Source organism: Oncorhynchus keta, chromosome 31 (assembly GCF_023373465.1).
Source record: "Oncorhynchus keta strain PuntledgeMale-10-30-2019 chromosome 31, Oket_V2, whole genome shotgun sequence".
Taxonomy (NCBI): domain Eukaryota; kingdom Metazoa; phylum Chordata; class Actinopteri; order Salmoniformes; family Salmonidae; genus Oncorhynchus; species Oncorhynchus keta.
Genome location: NC_068451.1, coordinates 5,517,166 through 5,539,262, shown reverse-complemented (window position 1 = coordinate 5,539,262; position 22,097 = coordinate 5,517,166). Strand labels below are relative to the sequence as shown.

Sequence of the window (22,097 nt, the reverse complement as noted above, 5' to 3'; positions counted from 1 at the left end):
CCTAACCTGCTGCATAAGTTCTATCCTGCTTAGGGTGACATGTATTAAAATAGGTTTGATTTTGTGGAAATCCCCCCACCAAACACACACAGACAATGAAAGCGCTTACCATATTCGAAACTGACAGAACACTAAGCAAATCACAGCGCAACTAAAGAAGATTGCCTACGCTCTGTATATTCCTCGCTGCCCCTCCACCACAGAAAGCACTGAGCTAGGCTGAAACACCTGCATTTTGGAGCTTCCTTATTCAAAAGGCAGAATGACGGGTCGCCACTGTTAATGCCCATGATTTTGGAATGAGATGTCATGCGAGCAGGTGTCTACATACTCATGTAGTGTATCTCTGGGTAAACTAGTGCGTCTAGCAATCTCGCATGTTCATTGGTTTAGCTACCAAATCTAGTCAGAATCTCATTGGACAATGGATTTCGCGGCATTTCTGTAGGGCGCATGCGTTCTATACTGTCAACTTTCCAGCGCGCGGAATTGTTCAGGAACGGGAATAGTTGTGAATACTTTTTACTGTCTTGCCGCCTGTTTAAACATTATTTGATCATATAACGTAAGGTAACGGCACCATGTGGAACCAAGGTGAGTTTGTCTTTGTAGCAATGGTTTATATGGCTGTCAAGAATAGCTCAAAAGTTGCCTAGTTGTAAATAACGTTAGCTTGCTATTGTGGCCAGCTCTCTTGAGGTCTGTTTTGTTGTGCGCTGACTTTGTGCAAAGATAGCTAGTAGCTAACTTGACCTTATTTCTTCTGTAAACTAAAAGGCACCGAGCTTTTTGTCGTACAGTAACAGGAAACAACATTAGCAAACGTTAGCTAGGTAACTCTAACTAACCTTAGCTACTGTAGTTAACTTGTTACTATAGAGATTTTGTCAGCTAACGTTAGCTATTTGGCTCACTAGGGTGTAGTCTCCAATCAGCTACCTAACGTTAGCTAGTAATGCAAGCTTGTTTCCATGGTTTTAGTCAGACAGTGAATTATTGCTGTAGTTGTCTCATTGACACAACCGTCGGTAATTGGCCTAGTTAAACATATATATTTTAAAGACTGTCATTTCATGTAGGTGGATCATACGGTGAATCAAACATGGGTGGTGGATACACTCAGTCCCCGGGAGGATTCGCATCACCTGCTGCCTCCCAGGGAGGAGAGAAGAAAGGGGTCTGTATTTGTCATTCACCGACTTCATATATTACAGTTAGCGAACAGCTAGTGGAAAAGGTCTGTCATCGTAATATTAGTAGCATAACGCACTATTGTGTCTGCCATTGTGTAATTTTTTTGTAGGTTAAAGTTGGCTCTATGAATTACTCAGGCTTTCTGTGTATGTATGTTTACAGAGACAACGTGCCCAACATATTGTCCCCTGCACAGTGTCCCAGCTCATGTCTGCTGCCCAAGCAGAGGATGTCTTCAGAGTGGGAGAGGTGGAGGTTGCCCAGGTAACCCAAAATACATCTTAAATATGAGGATGGTGGCCGTTTTGTTGGGGTTTGTGGTGTGTTGCGATACGGTGACTCAAAGACTGATTAGGATTTTGATCTTCCATGTACAAATGGAAATGTGAGGTGTGCCTTGGTAACCTATGACAGTATTATATTTTTGTGTGCTAGGTTACCATTGTGGGCATCATCAGAACCACTGACAAATCCATGACCAACATCCAGTACAAAGTCGATGACATGACAGGGGCCCCTATGGACGTGAAGCAGTGGGTAGATACGGAGGTGAGTCTCATCAGGGCTGCTAAGTACGAGGATCAGGAAGGATATACACTACAGTCAACACTTGCGGTATAATTTCCAAATAATGTTCAATAAACATATTTTGTGACATCAGGCTACACTCAAATGAGAGTTCAACTGCTAACTCAACTCACCTATGGTTCTGTCCTGCTCTCTCTCCTCACTCATAGGATCCCAGTGTGGACAGCACTGTCATCCCCCCAGGCACTTACGTCAAGGTCTCTGGCAATTTGCGCTCCTTCCAGGTGAGGTCATCATCCCCACACAACTACATACCTTTATCTGTAGGTCATATCACAGCCATGACCACATCATTCTACACGTTTATTTTTTGTTGTTTTCAAACAATGTGTAACCTGCAAATGTTTATTTTGCAGTTGAAGTCAGAAGTGTACATACACTTAGGTTGGAGTCATTAACTTCTCTAGGGTAGTGGGCAGCATTTGGAATTTTGGATGAAAAGCATGCCAAAATTAAACTGCCTTCTACTCAGGCCCAGAAGATAGGATATGCATATAATTGGTAGACTTGGATAGAAAACACTCAAGTTTCCAAAACTGTTAAAATGGTGTCTGTGAGTATAACCGAACTGATTTGGCACGTTAAAACCTGAGAAAAATCCATTCAAAAATATGTTTTTTTTTTTTGTGGTTTTCTATTCAATGCCATTACAGTATCCATTGACTTAGGACTCAAATTGCAGTTCCTATGCCTTCCACTAGATGTCAACAATCTTTAGAAATTGTTTCAGGCTTTTATTCTGAAAAATGAGGGAGTAAGCTCATTTCATGCGCACGACCGAGAGAGTGCCTTTCTTGTTTACCTTTTATATTGACGACGTTATTGTCCGGTTGAAATATTATCGATTATTTAGGCTAAAAACAATCTGAGGATTGATTATGAACATCGTTTGAAATGTTTCTACGAACTTTATGGATACTATTTGGATTTTTTTCTGCCTGTTGTGACTGCATTTGAGGATGTGGATTGATGAAGAAAACGCGCAAACAAAACAGAGGTTTTTGGATATAGAGAGACTATCGAACAAAAGGAACATTTATTGAATAAATGAATGTCTTCTGAGTGCAACCACCATATGAAGATCATCAAAGGTAAGTGATTCATCTCCATTTCTGACTTGTGTAACTCTTCTTGGCTGGTTACTGTTTGTAATGATTTCTCTGCTGGGCAATGTTCTCAAATAATCGTAAGGTATGCTTTCGCCGTAAAGCATTTTTGAAATCTGACACCATGGTTGGATTCACAAGAAGTTGATATTTAACCCTATGTTAAATAGTTGTATATTTTCTGAATTATTATGAGTATTTCTGTATTTGAATTTGGCGCTCTGCAATCTCACTGGATGTTGGCCAGGTGGGACACTAGCGTCCCACATACCATAGAGGTAATATTTTAAAAAATGAACACTCCACAAATTTGTTGTTAACAAACTATAGTTTTGGCAAGTCTGTTAGGACATCTACTTTGTGCATGACACAAGTAATTTTTCCAACAACTGTTTAGACTGATTATTTCACTTATAATTCACTGTATCACAATTACAGTGGGTCAGAAGTTTACACTAAGTTGACTGTGTAAGTTGACTGTGCTTTAACCTCTAGCGACGAGCAATCCTGTATCCGGGAGCGTAATCATAACCTCAAGCGCATTACCATAACGCAACGTTTCCTATTCATGAAAATCGCAAATGAAATGAAATAAATATATTCAAACACAAGCTTAGCCTTTTGTTAACAACACTGTCATCTCAGATTTTCTAAATATGCTTTTCAACCAAAGCTACACAAGCATTTGTGTAAGAGTATTGATAGCCTAGCATAGCATTAAGCCTAGCATTCAGCAGGCAACATTTTCACAAAAACAAGAAAAGCATTCAAATAAAATCATTTACCTTTGAAGAACGGACGATTTCAATGAAGAGACTCTCAGTTAGATAGCAAATGTTCATTTTTTCCAAAAAGATAATTTGTGTTGGTGAAATAGCTCCGTTTTTGTTCATGTTTGGCTAAGAAAAAGACCGGAAAATTCAGTCACTACAACGGCAAACTTTTTACCAAATTAGCTCCATAATATCGACAAACATGGCAAACGCTGTTTAGAATCAATCCTCAAGGTGTTTTTCACATATCTATTCGATAATATATCAGTCGTGGCAGTTGGTTTCTCATCAGAAGCAAACAGAAAAATACTGCAGCTGGAGATTACGCAATAATTGCAACGGAGGACACCAAGCGACCACCTGGTAGATGTAGTCTCTTATGGTCAATCTTCCAATGATATGCCTACAAATACGTCACAATGCTGTCGACACCTTGGGGAAGCGACAGAAAGCCTAAGCTCATTCGTGGCCCATTCACAGCCATATAAGGAGTCATTGGCATGAGGCGGTTTTAAAAAATGCGGCACTTCCTGATTGGATTTTTATCTGGGTTTCGCCTGTAACATCAGTTCTGTGGCACTCGCAGACTATCTTTGCCGTTTTGGAAACGTCAGTGTTTTCTTTCCAAAGCTGTCAATTATCTGCATAGTCGAGCATCTTTTCGTGACAAAATATCTTGTTTAAAACGGGAACGTTTTTCATCCAAAAATTAAAATAGCACCCCCTATATCGAAGAAGTTAAACAGCTTGGAAAATTCCAGAAAATTATGTAATGGCTTTAGGAGCTTCTGATAGGCTATTGACATCATTTGAGTCAATTAGAGGTGTACCTTGTGGATGTATTTCAAGGCTTTACCTTCAAACGCAGTGCCTCTTTGCTTGGCATCATGGGAAAATCAAAAGAAATCAGCCAAGACCTCAGAAAACAAATTGTAGACCTCCACAAGCTTGGTTTGTCCTTGGGAGCAATTTCCAAACGCCTGAAGGTACCACGTTCATCTGTACAAACAATAGTACGTGAGTATAAACACTATGGGACCACGCAGCCGTCATACCGCTCAGGAAGGAGACGCTTTCTGTCTCCTAGAGATGAACGTACTTTGGTGTGAAAAGTGCATATCAATCTCAGAACAACAGCAAAGGACCGTGTGAAGATTCTGGAGGAAATGGGTACAAAAGTATCTATATCCACAGTAAAACAAGTCCTTTATCGACATAAACTGAAAGGCCGCTCAGCAAGGAAGAAGCCACTGCTTCAAAACCAGCATAAAAAAGACTACGGTTTGCAACTGCACATGGGGACAAAGATCGTACTTTTTGGAGAAATGTCCTTTGGTCTGATGAAATAATAATAGAAATGTTTGGCCATAATAACCATTGTTATGTTTGGAGGAAAAGGGGGGGCTTGCACACCGAAGAACACCATCCCAACCGTGAAGCAGGCGGGTGGCAGCATCATGTTGTGGGGGCGCTTTGCTGCAGGAGGGACTGGTGCACTTCACAAAATAGATGGCATCATGAGGTAGGGAAATTATGTGGATATATTGAAGCGACATCTCAAGACATCAGTCAGGAAGTTTAAGCTTGGTCGCAAATGGATCTTCCAAATGGACAATGACCCCAAGCAAACTTCCAAAGTTATGGTTTAAGGACAACAAATTCAAGGTATTGGAGTGGCCATCACAAAGCCCTGACCTCAATCCTATAGAAAAATATGTGTGCAGAACTGAAAGCGTGTGCAAGCAAGGAGGCCTGCAAACCTGACTCAGTTACACCAGCTGTGTCAGGATGCCAAAATTCACCCCAACTTCAGCTTGTGGAAGGCTAATTTTTACTAGGATTAAATGTCAGGAATTGTGAAAAACAGAGTTTAATTGTATTTGGCTACGGTATATGTTTACTTCCGACGTTCCGTTTTGCAACTTAAACAAGAGTTTCTATTGGACAAATTTGGGTAGGTCCATTCCCGTTTTAGTTCCGTTTGCTTCCATTTAGGAAATGTTTTGCAACAGAATTGGTGAAGTGAATACACCGTTGATCACAAGCACACATGGTTCACATTCATAGCAGCCACATACAGCATCATCACTTTGATGACCAGGTGCAAAAATCTCCCCAAACCAAAACTGCGACACTGCCTAGATCGTTGTCACCATATGAGCTAACGTCATAATCAACCAAGTAGAACTAGTAAACCCACAATCAATCCCTGTGTACAATCACGCAGTACAGTGTACAGCAGTCAGTTTAGCAGTTACTCCGGCGAGCCCCTGTGGAAATAAATGTATAAAACAGAAAGCTCCCCTTGACTTGGAAGAGTTGCAGTGTTGAATAGCCATAGCCAACAAATTGCATTCCTCTCTGTCAGGTTCTTGTGTAGGTTAAATCGGCTACATTAGCTAAGTATGTGAAAGCTAAACCAATAAAAAAAAAATACACTGAGTGTATAAAACATTATGAACACCTGCTCTTTCTACGACAGACTGACAAGCTATGATCCCATATTGGTGTCACTTGTTAAATCCACTTCGATCAGTGTAGATTAAGGGTAGGCGACAGGTTAAATAAGTATTTTTTTTAGACAGTTGACATGGATTGTGTATGTGTGCCATTCAAAGGGTGAATGTGCAAGATCATATTTAAGTACCTTTGAACGGGGTATGGTAGTAGGTGCCAGGAGCACCGGTTTGTCTCAAGAACTGAATTGGGGCTGTTCTGAAGGCAGAAGTGGTGGTGCAACTCAATATTAGGAAGGTGTTCTTAATGTTTTGTACACTCATCGTATAGCTAGCTCTCTCTCTGCTGCTGCTTAATTTAAGAATTTGTGCAAACTGATCAACTATTTTCTTTCTCGATCTTTGAGTCAACTATTCACCACAATTTATGCACTGCAGTGCTATCTAGCTGTAGCATATGGTTTCAGTACTAGATTCATTCTCTGCTCCTTTGATTGGATGGACAGCATGTCAGTTTATGCTGATAGCGCTTATAGGTTGGAGGATGTCCTCCGGAAGTCTTCATAATTATTTTGTTAGTCTATGGAAGGGTGTGAGAACCATGACCCTCCTAGGTTTTGTATTGAAGTCAATGTACCCAGAGGAGGAGGGAAAATAGCTTACCTATGGCTACACCATGGTGCTACCCTAGAGGGTGCTGTTGAGTCTACTATAGCCCCTCATTGCAAAAGTTTTTTTTTTATCAGTTATTTGTTGACATTAATATATTTAGTATAGTTTTATCTAAAATGTTTCACTTTATTTTTTTAATGCAATTCACTGAGTGGGATGGTCCTCCATTCTCTGAGGAGCCTTCACTGACCTGTGCAAATGCATTCATGTTAACTGAAAGTGTGCGTTGCACATTCAGTCCTGTGTGTCTCTCTGTGTCTAATGCACTGACTGTGGGTGTTTGTGTAACTTCCTGTCTTCGATAGAACCACAGGTCCTTGGTAGCATTCAGCGTCCGGCCCCTTGATGACATGAACGAGATCACCTCCCACATGCTGGAGGTGGTGCAGGCACACGTGCTGCTCAGCAAACCACAGACGATTATGGTGAGAACTTCCTTCACACATGACAAAGAGCACCAGGGCCTAAAATTAACACCCGCCTCCTGCGGGTAGATTTTGGCATTGGTGGGTAAGATACCTTCTTCACCAGCCATGTTGGCGGATGGTCAGGGCTTCACACTTCAAGAGTTTCACTCATGTTTGTTAATAAGAAGTCAAGTATGATCATATTTATAGCAAAATAAATGCTGCAGTAGCTGTTTTCATAGTATTTCTACCATTTTGTTTCATAGTTGGTAAATTAATCGCACAAAGTCAAAACTACGTATCCTATAGCCTATCCCACCTCGAGCTGCCACACTGCCTGTCTAGGGGCTGTGCGTCCATGAAGAGCTGAGTGAATGATTATTTTTTTAGAAGAGCTGTGCACAGGCATAATGTTGGTCTAATTTACTTCTAGGAAGTCTACTGATACTTTGTCCTTGTGTTTCTTGGCAATTTACATTTTGTTAACAATCTAGGTATTTTTTTCTATATTTGAGTTTCAACTGCTAGGGAAGAGAAGACAATGCAGTTATTAGTCAGACTCTGAATCTCAGACACATGACCCTTGAGTCGTGTTACCGCGGTAACCTCCTGCCCTTAACGGGGCATGTGAACATCTGATTATTTTCGTTAACACTGGTCACAAAAATGTATATGAAATTAAACAATATACCACATTACTTCTTACTAGTAATACATTATTGTTTTAGAAACATTACAAAGCATGCTCATCTGTTTTTTTTTTTGTTTTTTTTTTGTTGATGTAATTTTAGGGGTGAAGAAATATTTTGACTGGTAAAAAATGTAGTGGCTGGTAGATTTTTAAATCTACCTGACACAGTGGCTGGTGGACCAAAAAGTACATTTTAGGCCCTGAAGAGCACCAATATGCCTGAATTTTTGACTTTCCCACCTGTATAACAGTAGTCACAGAGCCGACGAGTTGGCCTTGGCCCATCTGCCACATATTTAAATGGAGATAAATGAATCATTAAACTTAGCTTTGAATAAGGCCATTCAACCTCAGTAATGCCACAATCAGCTCCTTGTGCTTTTTATGAATAAAGTTTTGTTTTGATCCTCTTCCTGCTTGGCACCACTCACACACAGTTCTGGTTACCTTTTTAGATGGGCGGAGGAGGGGGAATGAACACTAGCATGGTGCCCTTGTCGCGGCCGGGAATGGGTGGCAACACGGGAGGTGGATACTTGGGTGCCATCGACATGTCCGCTAACGGCCTGAGCCCAAGCCAGAACCAGGTGAGTCTGCAATGGACTAAAGAAAATGGCTGGGCACATTAAATAGTTGGTAGAATAAACAATAGGTAGCCTAAACGCACCGACCATACCAATTGGAAAGTAAACCCGCACCTGTTACCAGGTGAAAGGAGAAAAAAGTGTACTTTATTTAAAAATTCTAGCACATTGGTCTAATGATTACAAAATGAATTGGGCCTCATCAGTTTTTATTAAAAATGCCTCACCACACTGCCATCTGTAGGACTGGCATAACAATTGGGAACTTTTCAAGAGTTCTAAATGTGATTGGCACAATATTCTATATGAATGGTTTTTGTTATGCTCTTGTCCTCATAAGGTGCTGAGCTTGATAAGGAGCTGTCCAGACGCGCAGGGTGTCAGCACACAGGACTTGAAGCAGAGACTCAGTGGCATGAGCTTGGCTGTCATCAAGTAAGACATTCCCTTCCCTCCATCCTCAAATCAGTTTCTGAAGTTCTTGATATGCTTGAATGTGTCCTGTTGGACCACAACAGTGGTCGTGTTCTGCAGGGCACAACTTAGGCCGGCTTTCAGATAAAAATATTTTATAGAAAAAAACATGTATTTCTGGGATGTAGAATAAGTCATATTGGCTTTATTCATTGTATTTCTATCTGCAACGTTCAACATTTGCCTACTGAATGTGGCCCAGTGCACTCTCATGTGCAAGGCACAAGAGTAGACTGCATAATTAAGCATGCTGCATTGGCACCTATCTTACTGTCCTTTGTCTTATCATAGGCATGCAGTGGAGTTCCTCAGCAACGAAGGACACATCTTCTCCACCATCGACGAGGATCACTTCAAGTCTACAGACAATGACGACTAAAGCATCTCTCCATTCCCTGTTAGCACTAAGAACATGATCATAGTCTTGGGTCCATTCTCAACACACTGTGCGCTATGAGCTGACGATTGTATTTAAGAATAACACCGAAAGTCCTTTTAGAATTTTAAGATCTCAACACTGAAAATGGAACCTGTAGTCATTCATGGAAGCATGATTCATACTGAGGATCATCATGGGATGTCTATATAATCCTGAGGGTTTCTGCAAAATTAGGCCTTGGTTTGACTGACATGGTGGCCAGTGTTCACATATCCTGTTTCAACTTCTGTTAATGATATTACAGTACGAGTGGGTGCATCATAGGCCAATGGTTGTTCTCACAATGAATGCAATCTGTGACTACCAGTTCCTCAATCATTGGTCTTGATAGTTGTTGTTTAAAAATAGTGAACAGAATGCAAAACTTTGCCATTCAGATTCTCATGTCTCTATGTTTTGTTTTTGTCTCTAGTAAACATATATTTTCAGAAAAATGTGTAATTTGTTCTCAATATATTACTATTTTATATAGTCAATTGGAAAGTATCTCTTACAATGTATGTAACCTTAGAATGCAGAAGTATAATATCATGCAGTATCGATGCCCAAAGCAGTGATGCATATGCACCAGTAAAGCTTTGTGTTGCGCAAGAAGATCCCCACTGTTATCACTCCGGCTTTCTTATATTTACCTCCACTCTTAACAGTAAGGTCACTGACGCTGCCAGAATAGCATCATTGAGTTTTAAAATAAGGGGACATTTTAAGTTACAAAATACATGGCTAAATTATTAAATGTAACAACCATGAACATCAATAGGCTTTTATTATGATAAGCATTTGGGATAATTGGTTGGCAAGTGTGTTTTGTGACTAGCAATGTAGAAAATGAAAATCAAGTAACAGAATATGGGTACAATAAGACATTTATCCTGTTTTGCACAGTCCAATCTCAAAGTTCACGGTTACAGTGGCTGGCTATCAGTGCATAGTTCTGGCATTGTTTTGCACCCTATAGTCTAGTCTATTTTATGCAATGAGACTTTAGTTAGCCTTTTAATAGGTATTCCTCTGGCTGGTTCAGTAAAATAAAAAATTGTCCTGTGCTCTTCTCAACATGTCGTCCACTTGCTCATAATCATGGTCACTGTCCACATCTGCTTGAACTTCATATTTCGCCGCTGCTGAAAGACAAGTTAATATTAGGCTTACCGAACAATTGAGGTTTTGTGTGAAGTTGTCACCCAGTGCAAAAACATTTACCTAACAGAGAACTACAGATAACAGTAAAATGTTGTATAAAAATATGCACCAAATTCAGAAACGATGAATGGGGTAATTTTTGCCGTTGACTTTTACTTCCCTGATGAAATAGCTCAAGTCATTTCCAATGTGAGACATACTGTACCTTTATTGTTGGGCTTGTGACTTATAGACTTGATGTAAGTGTTTGGCTGAGCCTTGCCTGACTTGACATCGGTCATAGGTTTTCTTGGATTCAGCGGAGGGGCATCATCCTTGAAATCCTTCACGACAACAGGAAAATGAAACTACTGTTATTCTAGGAAGTGTACATACTATGTTGAAAAAACAGGAACCACATATTTGCATGGTGCGAAGAATCTGCATCAGCAAACATTTTCACATAACTGATGAGACTACTGTAACATATGTGTGATATGTGTGAATGTTCTATTTTTTCTTTAACTAGGCAAGTCAGTTAACAAATTCTTATTTACAATGACGGCCTGCCAAAAGGCAAAGGCCTCTTGCGGGGATGGGGGCATGGGATTAAATCAAATATAAATATAGGACAAAACACATCACAACAAGAGAGACTACATAAAGAGAGACCTAAGACAACAAAGCAAGGCAGCAACACATAACACAGCATGGTAGCAACATAACAACATGGTATAAACATTATTGTGCAGAGTCAACAGCAACAAAGTGAAGAAGGTAGAGCCAACAAAACATCACACAAAGCAGCCACAACTGTCAGTAAAAGTGCATGATTGAGTCTTTGAATGAAGAGATTCCAGTCGCAAGCTGCAGCGAACTGAAAAGAGGAGCGTGGAATGTGTGTGATTTGGAGACCTTTAACAGAATGTGACTGGCAGAACTGGTGTTGTGTGTCGAGGATGAGGACTGCAGTAGATATCTCAGATAGGGGGGAGTAAGGCCTAAGAAGGTTTTATAAATAAGCATCAACCAGTGGGTCTTGCGACGGCTATACAGAGATTACCAGTTTACAGAAGGGTATAGAGTGCAGTGATGTGTCCTATAAGGAGCATTGGTGGAAAATCTGATGGCTGAATGGTAAAGAACATCTAGCCACTCGAGTGCACCCTTAACTGCCGATCTATAAATGATGTCTCCGTAATCTAGCATGGGTAGAATGGTCATCTGAATCAGGGTTAGTTTGGCAGCTGGGGTGAAAGAGGAGTAATTACGATAGAGGAAACTAAGTCAAGATTTAACTTTAGCCTGCAGCTTTGATATGTGCTGAGAGAAGGACAGTGCACCATCTAGCCATACTCCCAAGTACTTGTATGAGGTGGCTACCTCAAGCTCCAAACCCTCAGTGATAGTAATCACACCTGTGGGGAGAGGGACATTCTTCTTAACAAACCACATGACCTTTGTTTTGGAGGTGTTCAGAACAAGGTTAAGGGTAGAGAAAGCTTGTTGGATAATAAGAAAGCTTTGTTGTAGAGCATTTAACACAAAATCCGGGGAGGGGCCAGCTGAGTATAAGACTGTATAATCTGCATATAAATGGATGAGAGAACTTCCTACTGCCTGAGCTATGTTGTTGATGTAAATTGAGAAGAGTGTGGGGCCTAGGATTGAGCCTTGGGGTACTCCCTTGGTGACAGGCAGTGGCTGAGACAGCATATTGTCTGACTTTATACACTGCGCTCTTTGAGAGAAGTAGTTAGCAAACCAGGCCAAAGAACCCTCAGAGACACCAATACTCCTTAGCCGGCCCACAAGAATGGAATGGTCTACTGTAATACAATACATTGATTGAGCAACCCAAGACCCTATTATATGAGACAGCATTTTAGTCCTAGTCAAATCAAGTCACAATTTATTCAAATTATTAAAAATGTATTTCACAATATCTCAACATACTTTACATAGAACATGTTTAAGTTAAAACAGAGAAACATCAGACATAGAAACAGTACAGTGCCACATTTTTGTTTGACAATTTCACAGCTAAGACAAGGGATGTGGGGCTGCAAGGCAGAATACAAGGGCAATACATGGGATGCAAGACAGTAGGCAGGACATGTAGGACAGTAAACAAGTCCATCAAGACAGGAGTGACAACAGGAGATGAGCAGTGCTATATCCTGCCTAGAAAGTACATGAGGTCTGAAAGGAAGAGCTTACCGGAGGCAGAGGAGCAGCGGGCCTTTGAGTCTTTTTGCTATCAAGACTTAGATCACTCAACAGGGAAAGGGTGCTGCTTTTGGGTGGAAGACAGGGGGCATCTGGGTGTGAGGGTGAAGGGGTTGCCTTGGAAGACTTTGAGCCTGACAAGGGCTTTGAGCCTGACAATGGCTTTGAGCCTGACAATGGTTTTGAGCCTGACGGTGGATTTGATCTTGATGATGGCTTCGGCTTTGGTGGACGTGGTGGTGGGGGCTCATCTGATGCGGTGAGCTTTCGAAATTCGTAATAGAATGAGTCTGTCACCTCTGTAACTGTCTCCAGGTGATATTCTTGGATCAAAGGCAAGGGGTCGTTAGTAAAAGACAAAGACATGTTAAGCCAGTCTGTGGGTATCTCAAAGCACCTCTCTGGCTTTCCTGGAAGGCTGGCCTGGACCATGGGCTGTATAGTAGCCTCCTGCAGCCTCAGGGATGAGAACCCCACCAGAGGATCATTCTCCAGCTCTGCGTCACCGCTCACCACCTTAACGTCCAGTGGCAGAGCAAAGGCCTTGCACAAGTCCTTCAGGCTGTACTTCTTATTGTCCGTGAGCTTCTCCACAAAGTGGCTCTGCATGTACAGGGGCAAATGGACCACCTCACTCTCCTCCTTCTCCTCTTCATCCTCCTCCTCGTCATCGTCCACTTCTTGGAGACGTCTACATACAAGGACCTCCACGGTCTGGTTATTATTCTCCTCCTGGCTGGTTCCTCCTCCGGGCAGCTTCACCTTCTCGCAGCGCAGCACCTCCAGCTGCTCGCCCACACTGAGTGCCAGAAGCCCCTCCTCCTCCAGCTCCTCACTGTGCCGCGTCACCCTGACCGTGAGAAACGTCGCTTGGGTCGAGGCGGCGTACAGCTCGTACACCGACTCGAACTCCCGTGGCCTCCGTCGCAGCCGTCCCCCGTAGCTCTGCGACATTAGGAAGTACTGGCGGGCCTTGCGTCCCTTGAGACCCGAAGCCAGAACCATGGCTGAGGAACCACGCTTGTGAAGGACTAGAGGATGGCCCTTGTGTAGCTCAGCCAGCCAGGTACAACGGAACAGAGGCTGGCCCTCATGGTGTTCCAGTATTTCAGCCATTGTGGGGAAGGCCTCGTCTGGCTGTGCAAAGACCTCGAGCAGAGTGAGCGGGGTCACAAATGTCAAGTCTTGGGATTCCGTCGTCACGTCGACCACATCCACCTCCAAGCTGGAGGGGAACTTGACTATGTTCTTCCTCACTGTGAGAAAATTTGAGAAATTATGTTGAAAGGGTGAAGACCCATGCAGTAAAGTACTAAACTTGATGTTGAGCAGAATAAAAAAAACTAAGCTGTATGTTCAAATTGCACAATCTTGTGCAGGCTACAGTTTGCCAATAGCTTTGATGATGTGCTCCTCAGGCAACACTTCTCTCAGTTCTAGATTCTAACATGATATCGCAATGTTTTTTCATTGGCTAAGGAAGTATGCCATTGGTTGACTCAGAACCAGCTTCTACTCACAGTGCATGATGGCCTGGACCTGGTATATGGGGCTGAAGACTAGCGATGCCCTGTGCTTGGTCTTCTTGCTGAAGCAAAAGTGCCGGCTGCAGAGGTGGGGCGAGGACATGATCTCCTGGAGGGTGTAGGTCTGGTCACTCTCACACTCATAGAACTCCCCACGGCAGGAGAAGGGGATTAGCACGTCAGCCGAAGCCCCCTGCTGGCCTCTGAGTTGACAGCGGACGCAGCTCTCCTCACCCCCGTCCTGCTGCTCAATGTGTAGCATGGTCAAGGCCATCCCAGTGCCAAGGGTGAAATTCTGTAAGGTCAGCTCACATCGGCTGGTGAAGGTGAAGGGAAAGCAGGTGTCCAGGCCTACAGGCCTCAGACTCACCATCTCCTCCACTGTGCTGTATGGCATCTCCTCTGGAACCAGCTTGAACAGATCTGAGCGGGAGAGTCCACAATGAGGCCATTAATAACACAGTATTGATCAAGTGATTTTATTCAAATTAATTAAACATATTACCATGGTTAATAAAGAATAAGGGGGGCTCACATACATAGAATTACTAGAACTGCCATTCTTGGTCAAGTCAATCATCTGTGCTAGGTGGACCGGAGGCATTTATTTTTCTCTTTCTAGGCCTGGCTAAGCGCATTTGTTGAAAACCGTAAGCCTCACCTGCATGGTTGATGGGCAGCTCAAACTTAGCATTGTTGCTGGTGTCCTCACAGCTGACAGCCTGGAGCTCGATGTCGATGACCTTCACCAAGTCCCCCGTGGACAGGCACACCTCGCTTCCCGACAGCTCATAAACAGAGCCTATAAAGCATCAACACACCACAATTTCAGGTCTGATGACAGTGCAATATTTGCAGCAACATGCACATACTGTACTGGGTTGATTTTTAAAATGTTTTTATCGCAGTTGTTTACTCAATAATACTCTACCGTTACAAAAGTTGCCTGAACTGATAGAAATAGATATACAGTACACAGTACTAACTTATCTGTTCCAGGAACATCACTCATGAGGCTTTGCTACTTTCATTTTCCCTCCATTTCCTTATTTGGAATTAAATAGCTTTTTCTTGTGGGTTGCAGGTCATTTATTTGATACATTGTCTCAATATCAACCTGGTTGTAGTTTGTCTACTGACTGACCATCCATCCATATAACCAAGCATATTATTATATATAAACCTTTAAACATGTGATATTACATATAGTCCTCTACGTATTTATTTAGAAAGTGAAGCAAAAACATTTAAATTCGCTCTATACTCCAGCATTTTGGATTTGAGATCAACTGTTTCATGAGGCGACAGTACAGAATGTCACCTATTATTTGAGGGTATATATACACATCTGTTTACTGTTTTACTATTTAGAAATGAAAGCACTTTATATATCTTCTCCCATTTGAAGGTGTCATCAGTATTTGGACAAATTCACTTATGTGAGTATTAAAGTAGTCAAAAATGTGTATTTTGCTCCCACATTCCTAGCATGCAATGACTACATCAAGCTTGTGACTCTACAAACTTGTTGGATGCATTTACGTTTGTTTTGGTTGTGTTTCAGATTATGTCGTGCCCAATTAGAAATCAAATCCAAATTTAAATTGGTCGCCTACAGTTTTGCAGATGTTATTGCAGGTGCAGTGAAATGCTTATGTGTCACGGATTCCCCCGGTACTGCTGCTCATTCAGTTCACCAGCTCCGTCTCACTGAACTGGATCATTACCACCAACCCCGGACTGTCTTGTCTCATTATGCACACCTGGTTCCCATTCCCTCTGATTAGTATGTGTATATATGAGCCCTCTGTTCCTCATTGTCCTTGTTGATTATTGTTCCATGTCCGTTGGTCTTGTGACCACATGTGCTCCGTTGTATCGGATTGCGCGTTACGGTGTTAGTATGCATTTGTTAATACCGGTCTCGTCCCGTGTATTTGTATTACGGGTCTCGTCCAGTGTATTTATTAGAGGTTTACACCTCGCTCTTTGTTTATAGCCCTGTGTTGTGTGTGTGTGTTTGTTTTGGGCTTCGTCCCAGTCATGTTCATGAGGTACGCATTTTTGTGTAGAGAAAAAAAACTATTTCGGATTCCTGTGCCTGTCTCCTATCATTATACAATGTGCCATTATGTTTCTAGCTCCAACAGTGCAGCAATATCTAGCAATACAATAACAATACGCACAATACCCCAAAGTCTTAATTCGTTTAAAAAAAAATACGCCAGAGTCCAGAATATAAATATGTAAATGAGGGGGATATAGACAGTATGAATGGTAAATAATGTATTGTCACTTTTTGTAATTAAGAATGTTTCTGAACACGTCTACATTCATGTGGATGCCAACATGATTATGGATAATCGTGAATAATGAGTGAGAAAGTTAGTGGCACAAAGATCATATGCTCAAGACATGGGTATCCTAACTGTGGTCTTGCCATACTGGGAGACTTCAATAGATGGGCTTACCCAAGTTGTGCAGGATAATATGATTAGATTTGTAGAGTGAATTTCATTTACAGATGTAAATCACAAAGTTCTTTACATTGAGAGCAACCATTAAAATAAAGTATATGACCAAGACACCAACCAGACCGATCATATTTAGCGAAAGACTGTTTGAAGAAGTGATACTTGAGCTCAGACTTAAAGGCAGTTGTGGTCTGGGGCATGCAGAGGTGGGGGCTTGTTCCAGAGCTGGGGGACAACAGAATACTTAGTCAGCCATTGTTTTTGAGCGTGTCTTTGGGACTGCAAGAATTCTTTGATCATTTGATCAACTGACTTGCCGAGTTAAATTAAGGTTAGATTTAAAATAATACAAAAATGTTTTGACCATAATGACCATGAAGACTGTTTCAGGCTGAGGAGTTCACTGAGGTATTGGGGAGCAAAGGCATTGAAGGTACCAGAGGTGATGCAATACTGGACCTAAGCATTAGACATGAACCAACTTTACTATAAACCATCCATCCTACCAGCCATTGGCCTCAGTGATCATCAGACAGTCCTATGGTCTTGAAAAGCCCAACAAACCAGAAGTGAGAGCATCGCCCTATCCGACAATTTAACCTGGACAGTTTTGGAAAGTGGATCGCAAACCACTCCTGGCAAGAAGTATACAATGCCCCTGATGCTACATCCAAGACTGCTCCGTGTAATGACCACTTCTCTGTCCAAACTGTGAAAATGCACCCTACTGACAGACCCTGGATGACAGCAGAGGAGACTGGTATGAGGAGGTATAGGAGGATAGGCTCAATGTAAAGGCTGGAACAGAATATATGGAGTCAAACACATATGGAAACCTTAGTCAAACACGTATAGAAACCATGTTTGACTCCGTTACGTTTATTCCAAACCATTACAATGAGCCCGTCCTCCTATAGCTCCTCCCACCAGCCTCCTCTGGCTGAAATCAAGGCCCATCTGAAAATCTATATTCCTGCCCATGATCAAAACAACAAAGTAGGAATAACAAATTAAACTAACAACTGGTTCTCTCAGGTCAGCCAATCACTAACTTCTCTGGACACAACAGCCATCCCAGCCTTCTTACGTTCCCTGCAGCCTCTCCCTGAAATCCAACCCGGGAGGTGTATGACAAGCTGCGTGTGATCAAAAACAACAAAGCCCCTGGCCCCTACGGCAGCAGATCCTATGAGAATTTGCCTGCGAGTTGAGTCAACTCATCATTTCAGCGAGGTGAATTCCCTTCCCAGTGGAAAGAAGCCACAGTCGTGCTCATCCCTAAGACCCCTCCCCCCCGACAGCCAACCAGCTATGGCCTATATCCCTGACACCACAACTATCAAACAATTCCTGTGAGCTTCACTGCCAGCTGGATGAAGGAAGACCTAAAAACCCAACATAGACCCCAGACAGTTTGGAAGCAGACCCAAAAGATCATTGACTTACGCTCTCGTTAGCCTTTTGGACTATACAAACAGTCATACATCCCATCCACCATAACCACCCTCATCACCACTTCTCCAAGGCCTTTGACAAAATCAGCTACACCATCGCCATTGAACGCCTGATCCAACTGGATGTCAGACCTGCCCTCACAGCATGGCTCTGCAGTTTTGTGATCGGATGTAAAACAACACTTAGACTGGCAGGAGCTGAAGGGAGGTGAGGCTCAAGGAACTCCTCTGGGTCCTCTCATCTTCCTTGCAGTCATTGACGGTGCAGCCCGGGATGTTGACAGTAGGTGGAAGTACATTGATGATTTCAGTCTGGCCCACACAAGCACAATGGGAAAAATATGCACACCACAGCAGGCCCTGGACAACTTTGACTCATGGGTTCAGGCAAGCAAAATGTTACTGAACCCTGCCAAGTGTAAGGTCCTATCAGTGACCCTCACTAGAAACCCACCTGTCTCATGCTCTCCAGATCGAGGGGCAGGGCTGCGTAAGAGCTCAAAGTGTCTAATAGTGTGAAGATTCTAGGGTTAATGATACAGACGGATTCACAATGGGGTGAGCAGGTTGTTCGTTTGTTTCAATCGCTGTGGTGAAATTTTCACAAGTATGTGGTACATTTTCACAATGCTTAGTACAAAACTCAAAACAGATAATCAAAAAGGCAGTTGTTCTAAAACTCAAAGCACATTTCCAAATGACTGAGTACAACACAAAATCATAAGTCACTTTTTCACAAAAATGAAATCAGTGTTTCATCTAGAAATACATGTTTACATTAAGTACTTGCCTTTCACAATACAATGCTCACATTACTTTTAATAATGATAGTCTTCTTATTTGTTAAAATACCTTTTACTATTACTTAATCCAACTGCTCTTATTTGGTAAACCTATAGATTTTAAACTGGTTTGTCTACTATATATAGATTTGCAGAACTACAGAATTACAATGTATGTTTGTAAAATATGATATACACTGAGTGTACAAAACCTTAAGGACACCTACTCTTTCCATGATATAGACTGACCTGGTGAATCCAAGTGAAAGCGATGATCCCTTATTGATGTCACTTGTTAAATCCACTTCAATCAGTGTAGGTGTAGGGGAGGAGACGGGTTAAAGAAGGATTTTTAAGCCTTGAGACAATTTAGACATGGATTGTGTATGTGTGCCATTCAGAGGTTGAATGGGCAAGACAAAATATTTAAATGCCTTTCAACGGGGTATGGTAGTAGGTGCCAGGCACACTGGTTTGTGTCAAGAACTGCAATGTTGCTGGGTTTTTCACGCTCAACAGTTTCCCATGTGTATCAAGAATGGTCTGAGGACAGACGCTACGCGCTTCAACACTGAGCGGTCCCGTTCTGTGAGCTTGTATGGCCTACCACTTCGCAGCTGAGGCAAAGTTGCTCCTACACGTTTCCACTTCACAATGGCAGCACTGACAGTTGACCGGGGAAGCTCTAGCAGAGCAGAAATTTGAGGAACTGACTTGTTAGAAAGGTGCCATCCTATGATGGTGCCACATTGAATGTCACGGAGCTCTTCAGTAAGGCCATTCTACTGCCAATGTTTGTCTATGGCGATGACATGGCTGTGTGCTCAATTTTATACACCTGAAAGCAACGGTGTGGCTGAAATAGCCGAATCCACTAATTTGAAAGTAACTAATTTGAAGATACACTATATCTTGCATTTTTTGCCATTGGATCAACTGGTTGTTAAAACAACTACATTGAGAATATTTCATTATGTTGTATTTTGGTGATTAAACCAATATTTTCAGTCAACTTATAACTTTTAGATGAATGGTTGTGTGGTGAAAGATGTTTCCAAACTAAATTAATGCACAATGAAAGGTTTTTAATGTAAGACTGACTGCGTTAGAAGTGTTAACAGTTTGGAGTTTTGTACTAAGAGTTTTGAAAATAGCAAAACAAAGCGATTGAAAATAACTGTTAAACTCAATGTTTTATTTTAGCAAAGTTGGAAGATAATGTTTGTAAGAAGGCCATTGTAGGCCAAAATGTTATCTTTTAACTTAAATAAACATAGCATTTTTAATGGTTAGCTTTTCCTATCTAAGATTATCACATTTTTTGGGTTGCACCTCAACAAGCGCTCTCCACTTCTTTTCACATCAGTCTAGACGTATGTCAGGCTTGGATTCGCAATACCAAAAGGTGTTTCCACATGTACATGAACAACGAAGGCATTTACTGCAATGTCGATGAGAACCTATGGCCAAATGCTCAAGACAGGGTTGATGCAAATTAGTGCCTGCTAAACGTTATTTTTCTTTCATTCATTTAATTTAATTTTAATAGAGTACACATATGTGGTAATATCTGAACAATACATTTACTTTTTGCGCCAATGATTATTACTGTAAAATATGTCTTAAATTATCAACCTTTGATCACGCATGATATAGAAATGATGAAAATAATGAAACCGTCGAGACTAGCTTTTTGTTGGAGGGGGTCGGGGGGTATGATATTTATGCCACTGTAACTTTCTCACTCATTATTAACGATTCATTCATGATTATCCATAATCATGGTAGCATCCGCATGAATATAGAAGTGTTCAGAAACGTTTTATTTACAATAAAAGTGACTCCAAAATGACACATTATTTACCATTAATTTCTATTGGGCGCAAGATAATCTGAAACACAACCAAAGCAAACTGCAAATGCATCCAACAAGTTTGTAGAGTCATGGGTGCTAGGACTATGTGACCGAACACTACACTTTGACTACTTTAATACAAGTATCATTATATTTGTCCAAATAGATGACACCTTCAAATGTGGGGACTAGATACTGTCATTTCTAAACGGTAAAACAGATATGTATATGAAAGTACCCTCAGTTGTAAATAAGATATTCTGTACTGTTGCCTAATTATGAGACTTGTGTTCTACTTCTGTTTGTGTATGTCAGAATTCAGAATTTATTATTTAAAAAACTGCCACTGACTGTTAATCAGTAAGTTCTACTCTGCCTGTCTGTCTCATTTCTGGCAATGTAAAAACTGGTTTGCCCACACATGGAGTTTATGAAAGAAAGTATGAAAACGTCTTACCTTGAAAGTATACCCCAGAGCAAACCTGCAGAATCCGTGGCAGACATGTTTTATCCAAGGATGCAATTAATTCTTGCAGGGACATAACTGTTTCAGTGCCTGCCATCACTGCAGTGCTGCCTCGATGTTGTGCTGTCAAGGCTCAACTGTGGTTCCAAGAGAGGTGCCACTGATCTAACAATCAAAAGCAACAATTGTATGAGGAAGTAGGCAACCAGATATTTTCAAGTAAAGTTAACCCCTACCCTGTGACACTAGCTTGTGTTGCCAATAAAGATATGTGAACTGGGCTTTTACTTATTTATTGTTTGCTTATTTTATGCAGCAATTAAAATTATATTATTGGCCTACAATCAAAAAAGGAAGGTACAACTCACCATGTTTCCTATTAAAAAATGATGGATCCTAGCAGTACAGTATTGCATTGTGGATTTTTAAAATTATATTCATGTTTGCTGTATTGTGAATATATATTTTATAGATGTCTCACTATCAGCTGTAAAGCAGCCCCTCAGGAATAATAAACATTCTATACTCTACTCCATAGCAGTTCAAAGGTATAATTAAAATACATTCTGCAAAAGTGTATGGTCTGTGATAAATGGGAAGCTACATCAACATGTCCCAAAATGAAATGTGACACCACAACTTCCTACAATTTGCAGTCTATAGATGTAATATGAAACAAGGAGTATGTTGCTATAGTAGTCTATGTTATTCTACCCAGTGGCTTTTCAATAAAAAACCGTCTATACTATTGACTATTCTTGAAGCTATTCAATCTGATTCAAGTGAATGAGCGATAATGAAAGCT

General features: G+C 41.4%; 2 protein-coding genes across 3 annotated transcripts; one reads left to right on the top strand and one right to left on the bottom strand.

The window, feature by feature from the left end:
• The first annotated feature begins 428 nt into the window (after nt 1-428).
• Nucleotides 429-9,980, top strand: LOC118364258 (replication protein A 32 kDa subunit-like). The gene is made up of 9 exons (XM_035745653.2): nt 429-594; nt 1,080-1,177; nt 1,357-1,458; nt 1,630-1,743; nt 1,932-2,006; nt 7,095-7,214; nt 8,343-8,474; nt 8,812-8,906; nt 9,237-9,980. The coding sequence occupies exons 1-9, from the start codon at nt 582-584 to the stop codon at nt 9,322-9,324; spliced, it is 837 nt and encodes a 278-aa protein (XP_035601546.1). The 5' UTR covers nt 429-581; the 3' UTR covers nt 9,325-9,980.
• A 153-nt stretch (nt 9,981-10,133) lies between these two features.
• On the bottom strand, nt 10,134-21,504 carry LOC118364256 (protein THEMIS2-like). Of its 2 annotated transcripts, none has more exons than XM_035745648.2 (6): nt 21,284-21,504; nt 14,923-15,063; nt 14,256-14,684; nt 12,727-13,991; nt 10,733-10,850; nt 10,134-10,508 (listed from the first exon to the last, which is right to left on the bottom strand). In XM_035745648.2, the coding sequence occupies exons 1-6, from the start codon at nt 21,387-21,389 to the stop codon at nt 10,405-10,407; spliced, it is 2,163 nt and encodes a 720-aa protein (XP_035601541.1). In that variant the 5' UTR covers nt 21,390-21,504; the 3' UTR covers nt 10,134-10,404. The 2 variants fall into 2 exon arrangements, with proteins under 2 accessions (XP_035601541.1, XP_035601542.1); XM_035745649.2 differs by having other exon boundaries at nt 10,134-10,505; nt 21,284-21,488.
• Nucleotides 21,505-22,097: the final 593 nt, after the last annotated feature.

Coding starts and splice junctions, on each gene's coding strand:
- LOC118364256 (XM_035745648.2), bottom strand. CDS start 21,389: ATGGCAGGCACTGAAACAGTTATGTCCCTGCAAGAATTAATTGCATCC. Junction 15,064..21,283: donor CTCTGGGGTATACTTTCAAG/GTAAGACGTTTT, acceptor GATGCTTTATAG/GCTCTGTTTATGAGCTGTCG. Junction 14,685..14,922: donor GCTGCCCATCAACCATGCAG/GTGAGGCTTACG, acceptor TCTCCCGCTCAG/ATCTGTTCAAGCTGGTTCCA.
- LOC118364258 (XM_035745653.2), top strand. Junction 1,459..1,629: donor GAGAGGTGGAGGTTGCCCAG/GTAACCCAAAAT, acceptor TTTGTGTGCTAG/GTTACCATTGTGGGCATCAT. Junction 8,907..9,236: donor ATGAGCTTGGCTGTCATCAA/GTAAGACATTCC, acceptor GTCTTATCATAG/GCATGCAGTGGAGTTCCTCA.